The 22,428-nt window shown below is 38.4% G+C and overlaps 1 protein-coding gene across 6 annotated transcripts in view; it reads left to right on the forward strand.

Moving 5' to 3' along the window:
• The window catches only part of npnta (nephronectin a), a 139,058-nt gene that overhangs the window by 42,210 nt on the left and 74,420 nt on the right, over positions 1 to 22,428 (forward strand). For 2 of the 6 annotated variants that reach the window (XM_057842651.1, XM_057842653.1), the window contains 2 exons: positions 6,338 to 6,430; positions 19,796 to 19,882. In XM_057842651.1, coding sequence (XP_057698634.1) covers positions 6,338 to 6,430; positions 19,796 to 19,882 — 180 coding nt within the window. The remainder of the gene's footprint in view (positions 1 to 6,337; positions 6,431 to 19,795; positions 19,883 to 22,428) is intronic. The other 4 variants (XM_057842652.1, XM_057842654.1, XM_057842655.1 and 1 more) reach the window with 2 other exon arrangements.

Raw genomic sequence — 22,428 nt, forward strand, 5'->3', positions numbered from 1 at the left:
CAAAAAGGAAATGAAAATATTCTGGCTGCAGCTATCAATTTTTTAAGTAATTGATTAATCTATCAGTTAGTTTGTTCGAATAATCAAGTACTAAATTAAATTGTTTGAGCTAAGTCTCAAACAGTCCCCCCAAAAATAATACATGAGGACTGATGTACAACAAAAGAACAATTGGCTAACTAGCATAGCAAAACTTCGCTAGCTTAAATGCTAAAAATGCTAACTTTTTTTTTTTTTTTTACACATAGTTTTTAACATTGTTCAAACATATATTTCCATAAAAAACTGCTAGATATACAGGTAGTCCCTGGGTTACGACCTACTCTATTTACGCGATTTCGACTCTACGACACCGGAGTCTCGTCCGCCATTTTGTCTCCAGTCTTTCTTTTTTAGTCGCAGAAACAGTACCTAATTTTACCTCACGATAGCTTATTTTTTTACTTTATTGATCTGACTGTTCTGTCCTCACGAAACGTGAAGTTGTTCAGTTTGACAGACAGCAAACAAGCAATTGTGCTTTTTGAAGCTTTTTATTTCACTTTTGACAATTTGTTAAGCTGAAACACATATGTACACGTCTGTTCAAAACAACACGCATTTTAACAATAAAACACTCGACACAAAACGATTGGTGTTTAAACGTTCGGTAACACTTTACAATAAGGGTCCCTTAATTAACATTAGTTAATGCATTTTTACACAATAACTCATGTTTAATTAACATGAGTTAATGCATTAGTTAATGCATTAGTTAATGCATAACCAGACAGTAACTAGTAGTTTGGTAAAATTAAAAAATATATATATATATGTATAGGGTTAGGGTTTAGGGTTTGTTAACTTAAATATATTTATAATAATTTATAATTTCTTGGTTAACCCTTGAGAGTCGAAGGACGCGCCGGCGCGTCCTCAGCGCACGTCGTCTTTGAAGCGCCCTCACGTTTTCATTACGTCACCCTTATGCCTTTGGTTGGTCTCGTTTTAAAGTGCGGAAGTTGCGGTTTACTCTCGTTATTATTTGAAGTCAATCGACCAACTAGAACGTGAGATATTGTCATTTAAGTTTTATAGTTTTATTGTCCTCTCAAAAAAACATTAAAACGCTGCATGGATCATTTGTTTATGTCTATATTTCCATCATTTCTTGTCCTTTTTCAAAACGGAAGCTCCATGAAAAAAAACACAAATCAAACGAACCCTTTCGAAGTCACAGTGGAAGCACAAAATGCGTTTTATTTTATTTTTTTATAAATATAACTGCCGCGCGAGGTTCTACCGAACGAGAGGGGAGGAGTGTTCTGAAGCAGCGAGGTGGCGAGCGACGGCCGTTTGGTTCGAGCAGCGACTTTGTGTGACTTTGACAATGAACGGAAAACTAAATTTAGCGCAAGAAATTGTGCTTTTTGATCAACTTGAGGAAGAGGATGGTCCAAATTCGTCATCATCGTCTTCTTCGGAAGAGTCCTCGAGTGAATTTGAACACGTGGGTGACGCCATCGACGAGCAGAGGTAAGCCAACTCACTCTTTTTTTTTTTTTATGATGAAAAAGTTTCTTTTGAATGTTTCTTTTTATATTGCAAGACAAAGTTAATTTTGATGCAATATAAGTGTGTGTTTGTGAATATAATAATAAAATGTGCATATCAGATCAAAGTCGTACGTGCACTGTGGGTATCCCAGGCAGGAATTTATCATTTGTGGTGTTCTACTTTCTATATGAAGATTAGGGATGTAGCACATATTCAGCTATGGTATTCTTTCTATTGTCATACATATAGATTTCCATTATTATTTATTGCTGTATATATTTTTATTTTATACTTTATTATTTTCATAAATACTGACTTTTTTCATGTACATTTATAGTGACAATGAAAGTAAAGTGAAATGAAAATGGAAGGGTGGAAAGAGGACCAACACCCCATGGAAGTGTGAGCTGTGTGATGTAGCCCTGTGTCTAATTCCAGGACGAAACTGCTTTTCAGAGTGGCAAGCCTGACAAAAATTTAACTTGTTTATTGTAAATATTTTTGAAAATACTTTTTTTCCCAATGTTATATATATATATTTTTTTCCCCACAATCAGCATTCTCAATTTGTGTATATAAATGTGTGTTCAAGAAGCTTGATTGTGTGTACATAGTTTTCATCAGGTGATGGGCCGCAATACCTAAACTCATAAAGAGATGGCCTCTAAACACTTTTTGTGTTAGATGGTATATATTTTTTCACTGTTCTTCACTGTTTGGTCTGCTGTATATAACCTGTTTTGACTAGAGCATGTATAAAGGCAAAAAACGCCTATGGCTATACCTGTTGTTTATGTTGAATTGTCAAATATAAGACTATTTATTCTAAATTTTTTTGGTTGAATGTTCATCCTAACATGTTGAATAAATATTACAAAGTTTCAAAACGGTTCGTTACGCATGTTTGGTTGTCAATTGGACATCAATATTAAAAATTTTGACAAAACGATTTTGGAATTTTTGGTCTTTTTGGGCCCAAAATGATGATTTATAATTGGTTAGTGAAGGAAACAACAGTTTGGACATGAAGTTCAAGGTGTCACAAAAAAAGGGACCAAACCAGGTCATCGTAAACAATTCTTTCTTTGAAATATAAAGGCAACTTCAAAGGCATGCAAAATCAGACAAAATAGGCCCAGACCTTAAAGGGTTAAGGGATACATGTGCTACACTTTACAATAAGGGTCCAAAAAGCATTCAGTAATGGTTAATAAAGGTTAAGAGGGGGGAACTTAAGCATTTATAATTTCTTAGTTAAGGGATATGTGTGCTACACTTTACAATGAGGGTCCAAAAAACATTCAGTAATGGTTAATTAAGGTTAAGTAATACTTATGAGGTATGTTCACGTGAAATAATACCATACTTAAGGTTAAACCTAACCTTAAGTATGGTATTATTTGTTAGTTAACAAACTCTAACCCTAACCCTACTTACGCCCATATATATTTTTAATTTTACCAAACCATTAGTTACTGTCTGGTTATGCATTAACTAATGCATTAACTAATGCATTAGCTAATGCATTAACTCATGTTAATTAATATATTAATACATGTTGGATAATCAATTATACTAATTATTGTAATGTTACTTAAACATTAGTTATTGTCTAAAAATGCATTAATTAATGTTAATTCAGGAACCCTTATTGTAAAGTGTTACTAAACGTTCATCTAGTCTCATCAATATGTAAATTTAGTAGATTAAATTAGCCTAATTTGCCACACAAAAGTCCGCTAGCTAAAATGCTATGAATGCTCACGTATTTACAATTTTTATAGCAAATAGCTCACGCATAACTCCACAAACTGTAGCTCTAAGCTTAATTACAAATCTATACACAAACATATATTAGCTGAAGCAACTTACAGCCTTATGATGGCCAAACCAAAGAGCAACTATAGTTTATTTATGCATGGAAGCATTATTGAACGACACTCCAGCCAGACCCAACACTGCCACCAGAGGGCAGTGTATGCTCCACCATTAAACAGAATACAATACATTTGGACTTTTTGGATAGTTAATTTGAAATTTTTAAGGGTTAATTCTGACTTATGCGGAAATTCGGGTTACGTCGCCAGCATAGGAACGGTACTTGTTCATAACCCCGGTGACTACCTGTACCTGTAAACTAAATTACGAATGCCTAAACAATCAAATTAGCTCAAGCAAAAACGTACAACCTTATGTTGGTCTTAACAGGGAGCTGCCATGGCACCAGCCATGTTAGATGAGTTTTGTCATATTCACTGTTGCCACTAGAGGACAGTGTATCCCCATAATTGGTAGATGAAGAGTACTTATATAGCGCATTTATCTACACTGTTACAATGCCCAAAGCGCTTTAGTTAGAGCACATGTACCCTTTCACGCACACATTCACACACACCAATGGTGTTGCTGCCATGCAAGGTGCTGCCACCCCATTGGGGGCAAATTAGGGTTCAGTGCATTGCCCAAGGGCATTTTGACAGTGGGCAGTTGTAGCCGGGAATCGAACCGCTGACCCTTCGGTCCCAGGACAACTCGGGCTACGATCTGCGCCACGGCCACAATAAAGATCAATAAAATCAATAAAATGAAATGCAAACACTTTCAAAACAAACCATTTAAACACCACTGAAATTAAAAGACTCTTGGAAGCAGCAAAATTAAAGTCGAAGCTCATTTCTAATCCAATTACAGGTAGATGCCTGGTTACGACATAATTGATTTGCGCGATTTCAACTTTACGACACCGGATTCTCATCCGCCATTTTCTCTCGTCTTTTTTTTTTTTTTTTTTAGCTGCGTAAACAGTAAGTTATCGTACCACACAGTATCTTATTTTTAACTTTATTAACTTTACGTGTTCTGTCCTCACTAAACGTGAAGTTGTTCAGCTTGACTGACAGCAAACAAGGCAATTGTGGTTTTTGAAGGTTTTTCCTTCCTTCACTTTTGACCATTTGTAAAGCTGTCGCACACTTATGTACACTTATGTTCAAAACGACACAAATTTCACAATAAAACACCTGACACAAAACAATTGGTGTTCAAACGTCCATCTCGTCTGATCAAAATGCAAATTTAGTAGATTAAATTAGCATTTTTTACTTTTGCTAGGCAAATTACACTACAACTGCTAACATGTTTACAATTTTCATAGCAAAACGCTCACACATAATTCAACAAACTCTAGCTCTGAACTTAATTACAAATGCATACATAAACTAAAATTAGCTGAAAAAACTTACAGCCTTATTTGGGGCAAACGAAAGGGCAGCTGTCCTATATCCATGCAAGATGAGTCTCCTACTCAGCCATAGAAGCCAAAGCAGCAGTCCAGTAGGGGCGTGCTATCTTAGGCACCCCACGATTCGATTCGATTACGAGTCAGGGTGCTCCGATTCGATTTTTGAACGATGGTCATGGTATTGACGATGATAGCGGTTATCAAGATTATCCCGATTATCGATGCATCTTACAGTACTGATTAATAAAGTCGGCAAACAAATATATGTCCATTATTTATTTAAAATATCCTTCTGTACCTGCCTGTCTCATACACAAATTTATTTTCCAGTCTTTTAAAAAGGAGTAAATCTCTCCCCCAGTAACTAGGAGCATCCCTCATAACTAGGGTTGGGCACAGTTTGAAATTGAACGATTCCGATTCCACATTTCAAATCCGGTTCCGAACGATTCCCGATTCTGATTCTTTTAAGAGGCAGGGTCAAAAAAAAAAAAATGGAGGGTCCAAAAAAATGCATAGTTTATATTAAAGTCTTAACTTCTCGACGTATTTTGAAATTAAATGAACTCCCCCAAGACTAATTATAAGTTGTATATAAATATCAGTCTTTAAACTCGAGCAATTTTTTCCCGCTCGGCGGTCAGGGCATCGAAACAAGGAATCAAAATTTTAAAATTCGAACGATTCCGGGAGCATCAGAGTGTTAGAAACGGTTCCCATTGATGCCCGATGCCCACCCTAATCATAAAGTGCGTGCGTCCGTTAACGGTGTCCGGGCGACAGACGTGTCTTGAATTTCGTTTGGTAACGGGAGGCTGTCATAAAGTTATGAGTGAAAAGCATCGTTTTTGAACCTGAATCGTAATCGAATCGTCACGTGTCGAATCACGATGCATGTAACAATAGATTTTTTTGGATCTCCTCTACAGTCCAGCCACACCCAATGCTGCCACCAGAGGACAGTGTACCCTCCATCTTTAAACAAACTAAAATACTTTTGGACTTTTTGGATAGTTTTTTTTTTTTTTAAGGGTTAATTCCGACTTACTCGGATATTCGGGTTACGTCGCCAGTGTAAGAACTGAACTCGTTCGTAACCCGGGGACTACCTGTACTCGAGTTAATCGATTAGTCATTTCAGCACTACTAATTATTCAGAATTAATTGACTAACCTATCATAAGATAACCCTTTAGTGTCAATTTGAAAAATCCACCTATCACATTTATTCAGTTTCGAAGGTTAAAAAGTCAGTGAATCACGGAAACAGAAAGGTTCCGCGGTAAATCACTTCACTATTCTGGATAGTCTCGAGTTTTTTATGACGGATGGTCAAATGAATTTAAACACTCCATGTTCCTAAGCTTTAAAACTGTCGATAGAATTAAGCATTGTACCCCTAAAGGTCTATCAAACCACCATAAACTAGCTTATAGGATTAAGTCTTACTCTATAATTGCACCACACTGCCGTTGTGCAGCTATAATATGTCACACTTTTAAAAGCCTGGCTGATGAAGCGGTGGAATGAAACTCCTCTTCCTTTCTGAATTTCCTTTCAGCACTTTGCCCGTCGGGCTGCAAGCACGGAGACTGCGTGGGGCCGAACAAGTGCAAATGTCACGCCGGATTCACGGGAAAGACCTGCAATCAAGGTGAGAGGGCTGAGCCTTGCAACATGAAATATTCACTCCGACCAAAGCACTAAGGCTCAACATGTTCTTTTCCTTGATGTAGCCCTGTTTTTATTAGCAAAATAGTGCTTGTAATTCGTGTTTAATGAAGACTAAAAACATTTGTGTTAAGAAAATGTTTGAGAGATAAACATTCCATTCTATATTTCAACATATTCCCTAAAAAAAACTATATAGGACTTAATATTAAGTCGCAACAACTGTATCAAGCATGCAACCCAGTGAAATGTCTATAAATGTCTATGTCGGCCTATTTTCAAAAACTTTGAATTCAAATATTTTCAAAGCCAAAGCTGCTCGTGACCTAAAACCAAAACAGGCACCACCCTTCGGCATATATGAGTCTCCATGAGCAGCGATATAAAAAAATTCAAAGTCGTTCCCTAATAAAATCCCGATTGATTATTTTTTGTACAAGTATAACAAACTTAAAATGGCTATAAAATTCTCAAATTTTGAGCTACATGCACAAAAATCACCAAATGCAGAGATATTCACCTATATTTTCAGGATCAATAGCAATATTTTACATCTTATGTAAGTTTTTGCCCAAATTAGCAACATTTTTTTTTGTTTTGTTTAGTGGAAGTTTTCAACACCTAATAAATCACTCATTTTTCACATCAGAAACTTAATACTTGAGGAAAACTTGCAGAATCATCTTAATTTTACTCAACAAAAGCAAAATTTGCATATTTTTCTATATACAATCACAACTTATTTAGGTTGAATGCCAATGTTACTATTGCCCCCGCACATCTTGCCGGCTGTCTGGCCCTCGTTGTTTTTAGATTGAAATGTTACATAAAATAAAACACGTAAAAGGCATTTTTTTGTGTGTGTGTATGGACGCAGAAATGTCTAAATTACTACTTTTTTGCCAAAAGACAAAAACAAAAAATTACCTGATCGTTTGAATGTAAAGTTACCCTACTGTGTATGGATACAACATGGTGGCCATTACAAAACAAAGAGCTTTTTAAGTTGAAAATTCTTGTAAATAAATGCATATATCCCAGAATTTCTATAGATATGAGCATAGAACAGTCTAGATTATTTCTTTCTTTATGTATTTTCCTTTCAGGTGTGACAAATCCAAACAAACAAAAGCATTCGTTTGTGTTTACATTTAGTTCAACCTGAAAAGAAAAGGTCAGATGGGAGAATTCTTGGTTAAAAGCAAAAAAAAAAACAGGCAGTTATCATTTTACGCAAATTTTTCAAGCTAAAATTGCGCTAACGTGTAATCCAAAGTGGCGGTCGTCAAAAACAAAGAGCTTTTTAAGTTGAAAGTTCTTGTAAATAAAATGCGTTAATCCAGGAATTTTCATAGATATTAACGTAAAACAGTCTAGATTCTTGGTTAAAGGCAAAAATCTGGGCAGTCATCATTCATTTTACGCAAATGTTTCAAGCTAAAATTGCGCTATTCTGTAATCCAACTTGGCGGCCGTCACAAAACAAAGAGCTTTTTAAGTTGAAAGTTCTTGTAAATAAATGCGTAAATCCCAGAATTTCTATATATATATATATATATATATATATATATATATATATGAATGTAAAACAATCTGGATTCTTGGTTAAAAGCAAAAAAAAAAAAAAAAAAAAAAAAAAAACGGGCATTTATAATTCATTTTACGCAAATAATTCAAGCTAAAGTTAGACTATTGTGTAATCCAACGTGGCGGCCGTCACAAAACAAAGCTTTTTAAATTGAAAATTCTTGTAAATAAATGCGTAAATCCTGGAATTTCTATAGATATGAACATAAATAATCTAGAGTCTTGGTTAAAAGCAAAAAAACAGGCAGTTATCATTCATTTTACGCAAATATTTCAAACTAAAATGACATTACTGTGTAATCCAATGTGACGGCCGTCACAAAACAAAGAGCTTTTTAAGTTAATAGTTCTTGTAAATAATTGCATAAATCCCGGAGTTTCTATAGATATGAACATAAAACAGTTTAGATTCTCCGTTAAAAGCACACAAAAAAAAAAACAAAAAAAAAAAAACTTAAATATTTCAAGCTACAGTTAGGCTAATATTTTCCATGCATTTTTTTCCCGCAACATTTCAAAGTGCATGCGTGGGGCTGTTTTATATAATAATTACCTTGAATCCTTCACCAAATCACTCTTGAGACACTCCTGCCCGCTTATATGCAGTAAAACATTTGTCCTTTTCCCACCTAAATCCAGACGCAGCGTGTGTTTGAGTTTATCACAGTGAAAGCCAACTCAGCTCTGCCTGGGTCGGCCCCCAACGGGAAGGCATGGCGCAATGTTTGTAGGAGCTGTCTTGTCAACTGATAGTGAAGTCTATGGCTAACTCTAAAAACAATTTAATCTCCAAACCTAAACCCAGTAGAGCCTGCACTTTAACTGCCAAAGACCGAATTGAGTAATTACAACAATTTAACGTTCCAAACCTAAACAATTAAACTTAAATTTTGACTGTGGGTATGGTAGCAATCAAACGATCACTGCCAACCTCCCAGTCAATTTGGATTGGATGTCAAGCGCTTTCAATGGCAATCAAACATGATCATTGAATTATAGCCATTCCAGTTGAAATGGATTTAATGTCAATTGCTGTCAATGGCAGTGAATGAGTTAAAGATAAGACTGAAGGGACTAACCCTCCAAAGTGATAAAAATATCCAGACTTAGACCCTAGAGTGCAAGCATATTAAATGGAAAGGTCTGTAAAACAAACCCCAAACCGCAGGATAGCTTCTCGAGATAACCTCCTAGAGACAACTGTGTCCTTGCTGACTTTGACTAAAAGGAAGCAAAAATGCCCAAAGTTGTCCTGATTATCAAGATGTCCTGATGACAGATTATGTCACTGTGGCTCTTAGTGCTCAGACTGTCAGTGTAGAGGCGTCTGGTCCCTCAACGGAACCAGCTTTGTCAATGGAAATGTGTGGACACTATGTGCGTTTCCTCTTTCCCATTAAGATAAGATCTGAATCACTGACCTCACAAATTTCAGCCTTTTGTGTGAGTTTTTTTGTGCATTTGCATTCTCCTCTCCTCACCGACTGATTCTAAGAACAAAAATGTTTCACCGGGGAATTTAGCCTCTCAGATGGGGAAAAGATAGCGTTTAATTAAAAGCCAGTTTCCAAGGAGTCAGGGTGCACATCGGGCACAAAAGTGGCTATCGCCTGCCCATTCACAAAACCCCTAATCTAACCAGGAGGATCTCTTCAGACCATGCATCTTTTATGCTGCTCCTCCTCATTAGGGGGTGCAACTGGAGCCTAGCCCAGCTGATTTCAGGGCAGAGTTGAGGTACACCTTGCCTGGTTTCTAAGAATCAGCTCTTATGAGGAAGCCAGGTTCTCCCCCCAAAAAAAACTGCTATTCCCATTTGGTGACATTAGAATTGGTCCCCACGAAGAAGCCATCAACAATTTCGGTTGCAAACCTGTGCGTCAACAGGATCCCTAAAAAGAAATTTTAAAGGGAACGACAAGACTTGTAGTTCTTAAAGGTTAAATGTTAGTATGACTTCTAATTAGAGCTGAAACGAATACTCGAGCAACTCGAGTAACTCGAGTTTAAAAACTGATCCGAGTAATTCTATTCACCTCGAGGAATCGTTTAATTTTACCAGCTCTATGCATCACGTTTTGCCCGGGCTACTTTTAATGCGGGACAACGCGCTGATGTCACGTGCATAGAGGAAGAAGCAATAAATTAAAAAAAAAAAAAAAAAACCTTACTGCAGCCAACAGCTGCTACAAACTACGTTGCTAAAAACTAGCCCGCATGATGCTACTGTTGTAGCAGCAGGTAGCGTCTGATGCGTCTCGTAGATATCACATGGATGTTGAACTAGATGCAAAATGAGAGAGTCAGCAGCGTTAATAAACAGCCACCATCTTAAAGCAGTAACGTTAGCCCTGCGGAGGGCTAGGTTTCTATACATTATGACTAAAGATGGCACCCGGGATGCCAATCGATCGGGTCCGATCACGTCATTTTCAAAGTATCGGAATCGGCAAAAAAATATCAGACATGCCTTTTTTTAATATATACAGTGGGGAGAACAAGTATTTGATACACTGCCAATGGGTTTTCCCATTGTCAGTGTATCAAATACTTGTTCTCCCCACTGTATATATTTTTTATTTAGATCGTTTTCTAATTGTATTTAACGTTACAGACAAAATGTCCTACACTCATCCAGAGTAGTTTTGGCTTAAAGTAGGGCTATCAAATTTATTGCGTTAACGGCGGTAATTTTTTGGGGGTTTTTAATTAATCACGTTAAATAATTAACGCACGCACTGCACGAACCACTCACGCATTGTCACGTACAATCTATAAAGACGCCGTTTTACCTATAGATAGCGCTGAAAGGCAGCGTATAATGAGTAGAGAGAATTTTGACGGCCTTTGGAGCCATTTTTTATGTGGCTAAAGCCTTACAATACCTCTCTCAGCAATTAAAAATAACGTGGGAGGCAATGTGGGGATGAAAGGTAGTAGTTGATCATTTTCTTAACACCCTATGTTCTTTCCCAACGCAGAGAAGATATATCAATTGGTGCCTCTACGCACATTCATGGTTGCGCTTCCCATCATGCATTTGGGCAGAAGTTAAATGGCTGCAGTATCATTTACTGAAAGCTCAATAAATACACTAGATGGCAATATTTAGTCACAATATACAAAGTCACATTTATCCTTTAAGAATTACAAGTCTTTCTATCCGTGGATCCCTCTCACAGAAAGAATGTTAATAATGTAAATGCCATTTTGAGGATTTATTGTCATAATAAACAAATACAGTACTTATGTACTGTATGTTGAATGTATATATTCGTCTGAGTTTTATTCATTTTTTTCTTAATGCATTGCCAAAATGTATATGATCGGGAAAAATTATCGGGAATGATTGGAATTGAATCGGGAGCAAAAAAAAAGCAATCGGATCGGGAAATATCGGGATCGGCAGATACTCAAACTAAAACGATCGGGATCGGCTCGGGAGCAAAAAAACATGATCGGAACAACCCTAATTATGACCACTGTCGACGCGTTGCTAACGTGTCTTACATACAGGCTTTATTTAATCTGGGAAAACAGAGCGCTGTAGAGTGATGAGGGTGTATAATAAAAACTTAATAATGCTAACTGTCAATTTTGGATGGTTTGAATTGCGATTAATTGCAATTAATTAATTTCTAAGCTGTGATTAACTCGATTAAAAATTGTAATTGTTTGACACCCCTAGTTATAATCATTTGTTTCGGATGCACTGTAATTATTTTCTATATAAAAATTAATTTGGTGTTCAAAAAGTCTTTTTTTCAAACTTGAGTCTTGAAAAAGACGGGGTCATCTTATAATCAGGGCCGTCCTATATTCGGGCCAATACGGTAAATATTCTAGATTTTTAAATCAATGGCAATAATGCATCTGTTTCTAACAACATATTTTATTAAAAGAGAACAAATGTGGCTCATTAGAGCCTACAAGTCTTTAAGTCCGAGGTTCCCTTTAAGAATTTTACCAGCATAGCTCACTGAACTCGCATGCTATTTTGAAGCCAATATTTTTTCTGCATTTTCATTTCTGGAGACACCCTCGGGTGTTTTGAGCCGGGCCACACTATGGAAGCCGAGTGAATTATTCAGGAGCCATAGATTAAACTGGCTCATTTAAATGCATGCCTTCATTAAACATTGATTTGGTGTTTACGATTGATGTGCGTCGCGGACTGCGCGCCCCTGATCGAGCATGGTTGGCATGTGCCAATAAAGGTCAACGGGTTGCCCCTCCCACCTAGTTTTAAATCTCATGGACGATCTGTGAAATGAATGGGTAGCTGAAAGACTTGATCAGTAAATGCAAATGAAACATGTCTGCAGTGCACCTGCATGGGTAAATGGACACTCATTCCTGTGCTTTAAGTGGAAGGTGAAGACAGACACGTGACCCTGCAGGCGCTCTGACAAACGTAGCTCGGCAAACCTAACACAACACAGGACATGTTGAGCACTACACACCTGTAAGAAATGTAAAGACAAAAATGCTGCAAATGTTTTAAAAACAATGTTGGTGTTTAAATTACAGCTGAAACGAATACTCGAGCAACTCGAGTAACTCGAGTTTAAAAACTGATCCGAGTAATTTTATTCACCTCGAGTAATCGTTTATTTTGACAGCTCTAAGCATCACATTTTGCTCAGACTACTTTTAATGCGGGACAACACGCTGATGTCACGTGCGTAGAGGAAGAAGCAAAAAAAAAAAAAAAAAAAAAACTCACTGCAGCCAACAGCCGCTACAAACGACGTCGACGTTGCTAAATACTAGGCCACACGATGCTACATTGGTAGCAGGTAGCGTCTGATGCGTCTCATAGAGATCACATGTATGTTGAACTATATGCGAAATGACAGAGTCAGCGGCGTTAGTAAACAGCCGCCATCTTAAAGCAGTAGAGCACTAAGCGCTAATAAATAAGATTAACGTTACTGTCACTAGCTCACGTAACGTTAGCCCTGTGGAGGGCTAGGTTTCTATTAATTATGACCTCTGTCAATGCGTGGCTAATGTGACTTACATACAGGCTCTAACATAACATAGCGTTGTGGAGTGATGAGGGTGTAAAATGAAAACTTAATAATGCTAACTATCAATTTTAGCTCAGTAGTCATTGCTGGATAAAACACCAAGTAGCACTGGTCCCTAATGTGCTCCAATACAGCCTGTATCATACATTTATTTTGAACAATGCAAAAACTCAAAATCCTATCAGGACTTACAGTTTAGACTAGCTTAAAACTTAACGAGAACTTAAAAATGGCTTGACACAAATAGAAATTCAATTGAAACACGTGGGAAAAAATCTTACCTCTTAAGTGATGTGTGTTATCAAGCGTAACAGCATTTTTAGGTAAGAAATATATATACTGTATAAATATATGTATGTGTATATATATATATATATATATATATATATATATATATATAATCAGGGCTGTCAAACGATTAAATTTTTTAATCGAGTTAATTACAGCTTAAAAATTAATTAATCGCAATTAATCGCAATCCAAACCATCAATAAAATATGCCATATTTTTCTGTAAATTATATATATATTCTGTAAAATAATTTGTTGGAATGGAAAGATAAGACACAAGATGGAAATATACATTCAACATACGGTACATAAGGACTGTAGTGGGCATTTCACTCTACTGTCATTTAAATCTGTCTATGCTGTCCTCACTCCGAAGCGTCTACTTTTTCCAAAGCTAGACAGCTAGTGAACGACGCCTTAATAATCAGACTTCTTCCTTTTTATTTGATTTATTAATAAAATGGCCTCAAACCACTGTCCTCTTTAGACCATAGTGAAACAACAACAACAAAAAAAGTACAAAAGCATTGCATTAGCAACAACTTTAGCTTAGCACACTATACAGGTTCACTAAACATAAACAAAACGCGTCTCATACAAAAAATATAACATTTCGCTTACTAACATAATATGTACATTCTTTACAACAACCATACTTACGGACAAATCTTGTCCAAGGATCATATAAGCACAACATTACAACGTAGGCGTCAGCCCGAGACGTCGTGCAGCCATATTGAACTGGCAAGAGAGCAATAATCCATGTCCCAAAGGGACCACAAGAGTTCGCTGTTAGACAGCACAAAAAACCTTGCGGTAAAACTTACCAAAAGGCAGAATACTGTCTGAGTGGGACATGTGCGTTAATTGCGTCAAATATTTTAACGTGATTAATTTTAAAAATTAATTACCGCGCGTTAACGCGATAATTTTGACAGCCCTAATATATATTTTTTTCTTTTAATAAGATCTAAAAGTTTTTTGAGTGAAAGCAGTGAATTTGTCTTTTTTTTTATTGTAGTTACATCTGAGATGCAATTGTTGGCTGTTTTCAACAATATACATTGAAAATAAAGACATTGATTGACTGAAAATGGTTCAAGATTAGATTAAATGGCTTGTTTTCTCATGTATATTTATAATTGCTCTTCACCTAAAAATATTTGTTTCATCCAATTACTCGATTAATCGATAGAATTTTCAGTCGATTACTAAAATATTCGATAACTGCAGCCCTAGTTTAAATGATATACCGACAAATGGCTACGATCGCATTCCCCTTCCCTTCGAGCTTCTCGTTATGCGTGGCGAAATGCCTTTTCACCACTAGCTCCGTCTTAGTATTTATACTACTTCCTTTGCTATTCCTGTGCACACCGTCATGATGGGATTGCATATAAATGAATCGTTAAACAAACGTCTGTCGAGATCCTCCTCCAGATGCCTGCAAGCGAACGGGGATTTTAATCACGCTGCGCAAATAAACTCATCGCCGCGGTAATCCGTCCTGACAATTTGGCGGCACCGACCTGCAGCAGACGCGAACCTTCTAATGAGATGATTATTGCGTGTAGGTGACTTTAATGAGGTTGAGTTGACCCGTTATTTAAAGTCTTAGCCGGAGGCGCCAAATATGCAACATCATGACGCCTCCATCTTGAACGGGACTTTTCAAATCCCGTCTCTTGTTTACAGTCAAACACCTGACACTGTTTCATGTGCAGCAGTGTGGGAAAAGCAGATAGTGTGCTGTTAACTTGTTTGAGGGAAGGAGGATGAATGGCAGTTATGAACAATGGAAGAACTGGATAAAGGATGCAAGGCAATATATTATCGAAAGATGGGAGCAGTGTTGTTTTTGGCATCCCTTTTAATTTTTGTCTTCGTCTTTAGCACGAAAACACTTATTAGTCTTAAACCCCTTTCATATATACCTGAACACCGGTAAAATCCCGGGATTTAAACGGGTGGCCCTTGTGTGTGAAAGCAACTTCCCGGGTTGAACGACAGGGAGATTACGCAGACATTTAACAGGTCGTGTCTTAGTAATATGTCCGGGACTTTCCCGGGATGAGGCGCATGTGAAAGCAAGCGTTAAATTCCTGGGTCACAGCACAATGACTGATGACGTAAATATCATGGCGGGCCAGTCGTCACTTCCTCTTTCTTCGCAGTAAGTAACAAACATCGCAATTATCAACACAGCAAGCTGAAAACATAACGCAATTAAATCGCATCTGGATCATAGAGCAGAGGAAGAGAGTCTATCGTCCATCTTTGGAAATGTGTGGTTTATTTTGTTGCCGATGTTAGGGTCCGCAACTGCAGAAACAAGGTTGTACCTATAGGCATAAAACAACAGAGGGATGCGTACAAGGGTTTATTAAATACAAACAAAAATACACACAGAATAACGCGGAAAAAGGGGGAATAACACAAAGGGTCCAGACAGTGGGTCGATGGGAAACAATAATGCTAACCTAAGCGGTAGGCAGAGAGCCGATAAGACAACAAAACAAATACACTCAAATACCAGCACAACATACGGGATTTCAAAACGAGGGCGGCAGACGAACAAGATAGCAAATGCACGAAATTCGAGAGTACAAGGTGTTGAATGGCACCTAGCCAGTTAATATTTGGGCACCCTTCTCTTGGATTGCGCGGACTAAAATACAGTCTTGATGAGCTTGAATTGGCTGCAGGTACGACATCTGGGACGCTCCCACAACCGGCTCTGTAATAAAACACGATCCGACCAACAGAATGTGACAGCCGGTACCGACCAAAAATGACGTAATGTCCGGGTTATAAAATCGCGCCAGCAGCCCTCCCCGCACAGAGCGCGCCGAGTGGGCAACACGGGACAAGTCTGTGAAGTGTCCAACCCGCGTCATCCCCAGGATATCCCTCCATGCGTGTAAGCAAGGACGCGAGTAAATCCCGCATCGCCTTAAACGGGAATTTACCGGGATATTTGTGTGAAAGGGGCTTTAGTCATGTTTTAGTCATTTCAAAATGTGTCATCGTTTGGTTTTGGCAACAAAAACGTAGACAAATTTCGTCTAGTTTTAGTCGACAATTACTCAAAATGTTTAGGTCTGTAAAATTCAAACGTTTTTGTAAAAAAAAAATAAAATAAAGGTTTCTAACAATTTTAAATGAGCATTGACAAATGAGCAAGTAATTGTAGCATCTACAAGGACATCGCTATCTCCGTGATGATAATACACACTCAGCAGGAGAACAGCACATTATTTTCAGTTAAACCCACCTGGACGCAAAGAACTATATGTTAAAAAAAAAAAAGAAGTGCTAAATGCTAATGCTAACTCTATGCTAACGCTACAACTTACATTTAAGAGCCATTTACATGGTGACACCTCTAGAATACGACACATTTCATGTTTGCATTTACATTGTTCCGTCTCCATTCGAACGATGTCGCAATTCCGCATGAAAATGATGTAGTAATTATGCCAGGCCCTAGGAGGCGATGCAGTTTTACAAGGCGACAGCTAATGATCCACTTCCTTGACATCAACCTCCGCAGCCCGGAAGACAACATACCCACCTACTCAAAGCAATGGCGTCCTCGTGTTTTTTTCTTTTGCTTCAAAAGGCACAAAAACGCAAAACTAAAATATATTTAAATTAAAAAAATATTATTAAAACTTTATATTAAAACCGACGTGCTGCCAAGTTTGCTGTTTTGACAGTTTAGTAGCTGCTACTGCGTATACCCAAAGTGACGTGTCCGGGTGCTGACGTCATCGGCGCGACAGCGTTCCATTCATATGGTTGCGGAGCAATCCCCGCAATTGAATCGTTCCGCTTTGGAGGCCGGAATCAAAAATTTGCATCTCCATGTAAAGGCGAGGCCATTCCGCGACACAATCGTTGCGTCTTAGTGTTGCAGCGTCACCATGTAAACGGCCCCGAAATCAACACTGGATGGGTGGAAGATTCTGAAAAATGGAGGAAAAGAAGGAAGGTAAAAAGCTTGGAAAGACTATTGATTAAAGGAAAACAAACATTAAGGGTCGCTTGGATGGAAGCAGTCCTGTATAAATGGATGATGGGGAGGTACAGTATGACAAGAGTTAAGAAAAAGGAAAGCATGGAAAGAATGTTGATGAGATGGAAGATTTTAAATTATTCAAGGAATTGAATGGAAAATGGTGGGAAAATGAGAATGGTAGGACAATGACAAGGAACAATGGTTGGCATGTACAGTAGGGCAAATAAGTATTTAGTCAACCACTAATTGTGCAAGTTCTCCCACTTGAAAATATTGGCGAGGCCTGTAATTGTCAACATGGTTAAACCTCAACCATGAGAGACAGAATGTGGGGGGAAAAAAACAGAAAATCACATTGTTTGATTTTTAAATAATTTGCAAATCATGGTGGAAAATCAGTATTTGGTCAATAGCAAAAGTTAATTTCAATACTTTGTTATGTACCCTTTGTTGGCAATAATGCAGGCCAAACGTTTTCTGTAACTCTTCACAAGCTTTTCAAACACTGTTGCTGGGATTTTGGCCCATTCCTCCATGCAGATCTCTAGAGCAGTGATGTTTTGGGGCTGAGCAACACGGACTTTCAACTCCCTCTGCAGATTTTCTATGGGGTTGAAACCTGGAGACTGGCGAGGCCCCTCCAGGATCTTGAAATGCTTCTTACGAGGCCACTCCTTTGTTGCCCTGGCTGTGTGTTTGGGATCATTGTCATGATGAAAGACCCAGCCACATCTCATCTTCAATGCCCTTGCCGATGGAAGGAGATTTTCACTCAAAATCTCTCGATACATGGCCCCATTCATTCTTTCCTTTACACAGATCAGTCGTCCTTGTCCCTTTGCAGAAAAACAGCCCAAAGCATGATGTTTCCACCCCCTTGCTTCACAGGGGGTATGGTGCAATTCAGTATTCTTTTTCCTTCAAACAAGAGAACCTGTGTTTCCACCAAAAAGTTCTATTTTGGTTTCATCTGACCATAACACATTCTCCCAGTCCTCTTCTGGATCATCCAAATACTCTCTAGCAAACCGCAGACGGGCCTGGACGTGTACTTTCTTCAGCAGGGGGACACGTCTGGCAGTGTAGGATTTGAGTCCCTGGCGGCGCATTGTGATACTGATAGTAGCCTTTGTTACTGTGGTCCCAGCTCTCTGTAGGTCGTTCACTAGGTCCCCCCTGTGTGGTTCTGGGATTTTTGCTCCCCGTTGTTGTCATCATTTTGACGCCACGGGGTGAGGAGGGAGTTGAAAGTCCGTGTTGCCCAATGACAGCCCCAAAACACCGCTGCTCTAGAGGAGATCTGCATGGAGGAATGGGCCAAAATACCAGCAACAGTGTGTGAAAAGGTTGTGAAGAGTTACAGAAAACGTTTGGCCTCCATTATTGCCAACAAAGGGTACATAACAAAGTATTGAGATGAACTTTTGGTATTCACCAAATACTTATTTTTCACCATGATTTGCAAATACATTCTTTAAAAATCAAACAATGTGATTTTCTGTTGTTTTTTTCCACATTCTGTCTCTCATGGTTGAGGTTTACCTATGTTGACAATTACAGGCCTCTCTCAGACTTTCAAGTGGGAGAAATTGCACGATAAGTGTTTTACTAAATACTTATTTGCCCCACTGTATGTACTTGAAATTCTAACAGTACTTCAAAACTCTAAACCTCGATTTGAAATTCAAACCCAGACTGAAAGCCTAATTTTAAACAATAACCTTGACTTCTATATTTTAAAACACAAACTCTTAGACCTAAATCCTGTCTTGACATCCTACTTTGTAATGTATGGTTAGTGTGAGACACCCATCATTCTTGCAGAACAGCAACCCCGAATAAGAAGGCGTTGAATGCCGTCGCTTTCAGTCAGTTTCCGATACATTTGACGTGATGCAAACAAGTCGGTTTCAACGTCTGCTTTTGAAAACAAATGTGTCCAAAGCAGTCAAGTGAAGCGCTATATTCTTCCCCCCCGTCACACATAAACAAGCATCTGCTGCCCGAGGAGAACATAGTTTGACGGGGAGAAAGCAGAATGCCTAAAATTCCACAGGCTTAAGCGTTTGTCGTCGGGGCAATGATTGGCTTCTTAAAATGGAAGCAGCGGTCTTTGAGCCTCCTGATGCGCTTTACTGGAGGATGGTACAAATCCGGAACATATTGTAATTCCTGTAGATTTGACTACAAAAATAAGAGCACCTGAGCGGCTGGCAGGAGAAAGAGACCACTTTCTCCCAAATGGCCTTCTTCCATGCGCATTTCCGCAAGTGTAATCCTCTTTACTGCGTAATGTTCCTCTTCACTTTCCAGGAATGTGGCGGTCAGAGGTGTTCTAATCCACTGCATTCTCTTGTCCCTCCACCTTTTCTCTTTTCAATGACTTTCTTTCCTCCGAAATCAACTTCTTTTGCAAGAAGAACAGCTGGACTATTTGACGCCACAGATGTGGTCCAGTCACCTACCTATATTTCTACCGGTGGACCATCATCCGGTGACGGAGGGTGAGATTTATCTTCGTGCATGGTGAAGGAGTTGACATCACTCTCCACTTCTATCCCTTAAGACCTCTTTGACAAGAGGTCACAAGGAACGCCAGTCTAGAAGTTAACTAGAGGAATGCCCGCATGAACTGCCGAGCATGCGTCAATCTTAGCTTTCTCTTTTGTCATCTTGCGCTTTTACAGGCTATTCTCAATTCTTGGATGCTGCTCCTGGGCACTCTTTCACTGTTAGAATGAAGAGCTGATCACTGAGAAAGCCTGTCGCTCTGATCTTTGTCTGTAGAGAATCAAGCATGTCATCCCTCAATGAAACTTGTTTTCCCATTGGATGACTCAGTTTTGGTTCATATGGCCATACAACTGAGCAGTTAAGTTTTCTTCTCTGAAATGATCTGCTAATTTCCCCTTTTCTCAAATAGTCAGATTTTCTGCGATACATCTACTGCATATACCATTTCATTTTTGGCTTCATCAGAGTTATGTTTTTGTTTTTTACATCCTTTTCAGACGCAAAGTCATGTGGCGTATCGTGCCAGAACAGTTTTGTTGTGTGACGGGAGTTTTATTTTTATTTTCTTTAATACTACCTAGAGCAGTGTTTTCAATCTTTTCTGAGTCACGGCATGTTTTTACATTAGAAAAAATGTCAAGGCACACCACAGACCAAAAATGTTCCAAAATTATTTTCTGTACAGTATAGACTAGGGTGACCAAACGTCCTCTTTTGCCCGGACAAGTCCTACTTTCACGTAGTGTCCTCGTGGTCCGGGCGGGTTTTATAAATTCCTAAAAATGTCCGGTTTTTATGATTTTTCACGGGACCAATTTGAAGAGAATCCCTCCAGCCGCTGGATGGCAGCAGTTGACATGGCTCCTACTAGAATGGAGGGAAGTAGTAGTTCTTCTTGTTTTTGTTGGCAGTTTACCCCTGTCATGAGGCATTACCACCATCTACTGGGTTGACAATTTGGCCACAATGCCTGTTTTGTTTTTTAAATGATAAATACGTATATAATGGCAACTGTTGACTTCTGTCGGAGCTTTGACTGTAAAATCCCGTTTGGTGTCGCATCGGCGCGCTGCCGATGAGTGTAAACTTTCATAGCAAAGTATGATTTTTGCCTCAGCTAGCTATCAGTAAGCTAAACCGCGCTAGGCATTATGGGAAATGTAGTTTTGAACTGCTACGTTTGGAAACATGCTGATTGAAGTTTGTCAGTTTATTTCGGTTTTTGTTTGTGTGCAATCTAGAACATTGAATGAGAACATCAATTGAATGGGAATAACAATTTGTCAAGAATAATTGTCGTGATAGTAATTTATAAAAATGTTTAGTTGGCACATAGCCTACTGTGTGTATGTGTATTGACGACTACATTTCTATTGGTTTGCATTATATATATATATGTATATATATATATTTTTTAAGTCATTATTTTTTTTTTTCAAACTGCATTTTTCCATCCAGAGTGAGGGGGCACACTTTAAATATGTTAAAGTGATATAGGCATCTTTGAGTGAACTTCGAGTAAAATTCAAGTATCTTGAGGCCGGGCTGAGTGTCCTCTTTTTTAGAAATCAAAATATGGTCACCCTAGTATAGACAAATTTCCTGAGCAAAACATGGGCGGCGCCATTTTGGACGATGTCTGCCTCGAACGTCCGGTTTAGAAAAAACCTCATGAGTTGCGGTTGAAGTTAGCAGTGTGTTGACGACCTTAAAACTGCAAAATCAAGCCAGAGGAACCCACGGAATCTTAAAAAAATGGATTCAGCAGGACCTAGATGAGACGTAGATGAGATTAGATGATTTTTCTTATTACGTCATTGACAGGGGTGAAAGTGGGCGTGAACGGTCAGGAACGCAGTTCCGGTATAAGATTCAGGGCTGGAACGCAGTTCCGGTGTAAGAATCAAGGCCAGAACGCAGTTTCGGTATAAGGTTCAGGGCCGGAATGTTGTTCCGGTATACGGTGCTTTGATTCCGACTGTCAAAACGCTATGCAAAAAAAATAAAAATAAATACCAAGCTGCTACACATGCATTTCCTCTCCAAGAAGAAAACAATCTACAACAATCAGATTTACATACACAAGTGTTAACAACAAGCATAATAAATAGCTTGTGTAGCGTAATCCGTTTCCACCAATATTTATTATTTATTTTATTTCACGGACGGCATGGAGGTTTCCCCAGCTGCTGTAGTTATCTGAGTCTGACGATGACGAGTCACGTCAATGGGCGAATGCACGCAGCAAAGCAAAACGTCTGGACTCATTTATCTGTTCAATTGGCTGACATACTGACATGTGGTCACCAGAGATAGTTAACTCTGATTGGTTCAAATGTGCATGTTTTCTGAAACTGCCAAAAAAAAAAAAAAAAAAAACAGAAAACGGATAAATTTTTAAGAGCAAGGAAAGAGTTAATGTGGCTTATTCATCATGTTTAGTTTTATTTGCTCTGATAGGGAGCTTCAGAACATCTTAGCTGTCAATGTGCACTTTGGACTTATATTTCTTCATTTTTATTAGGCCACTTATTCA

This window comes from Corythoichthys intestinalis, chromosome 8, assembly GCF_030265065.1.
Source record: "Corythoichthys intestinalis isolate RoL2023-P3 chromosome 8, ASM3026506v1, whole genome shotgun sequence".
Classification (NCBI taxonomy): domain Eukaryota; kingdom Metazoa; phylum Chordata; class Actinopteri; order Syngnathiformes; family Syngnathidae; genus Corythoichthys; species Corythoichthys intestinalis.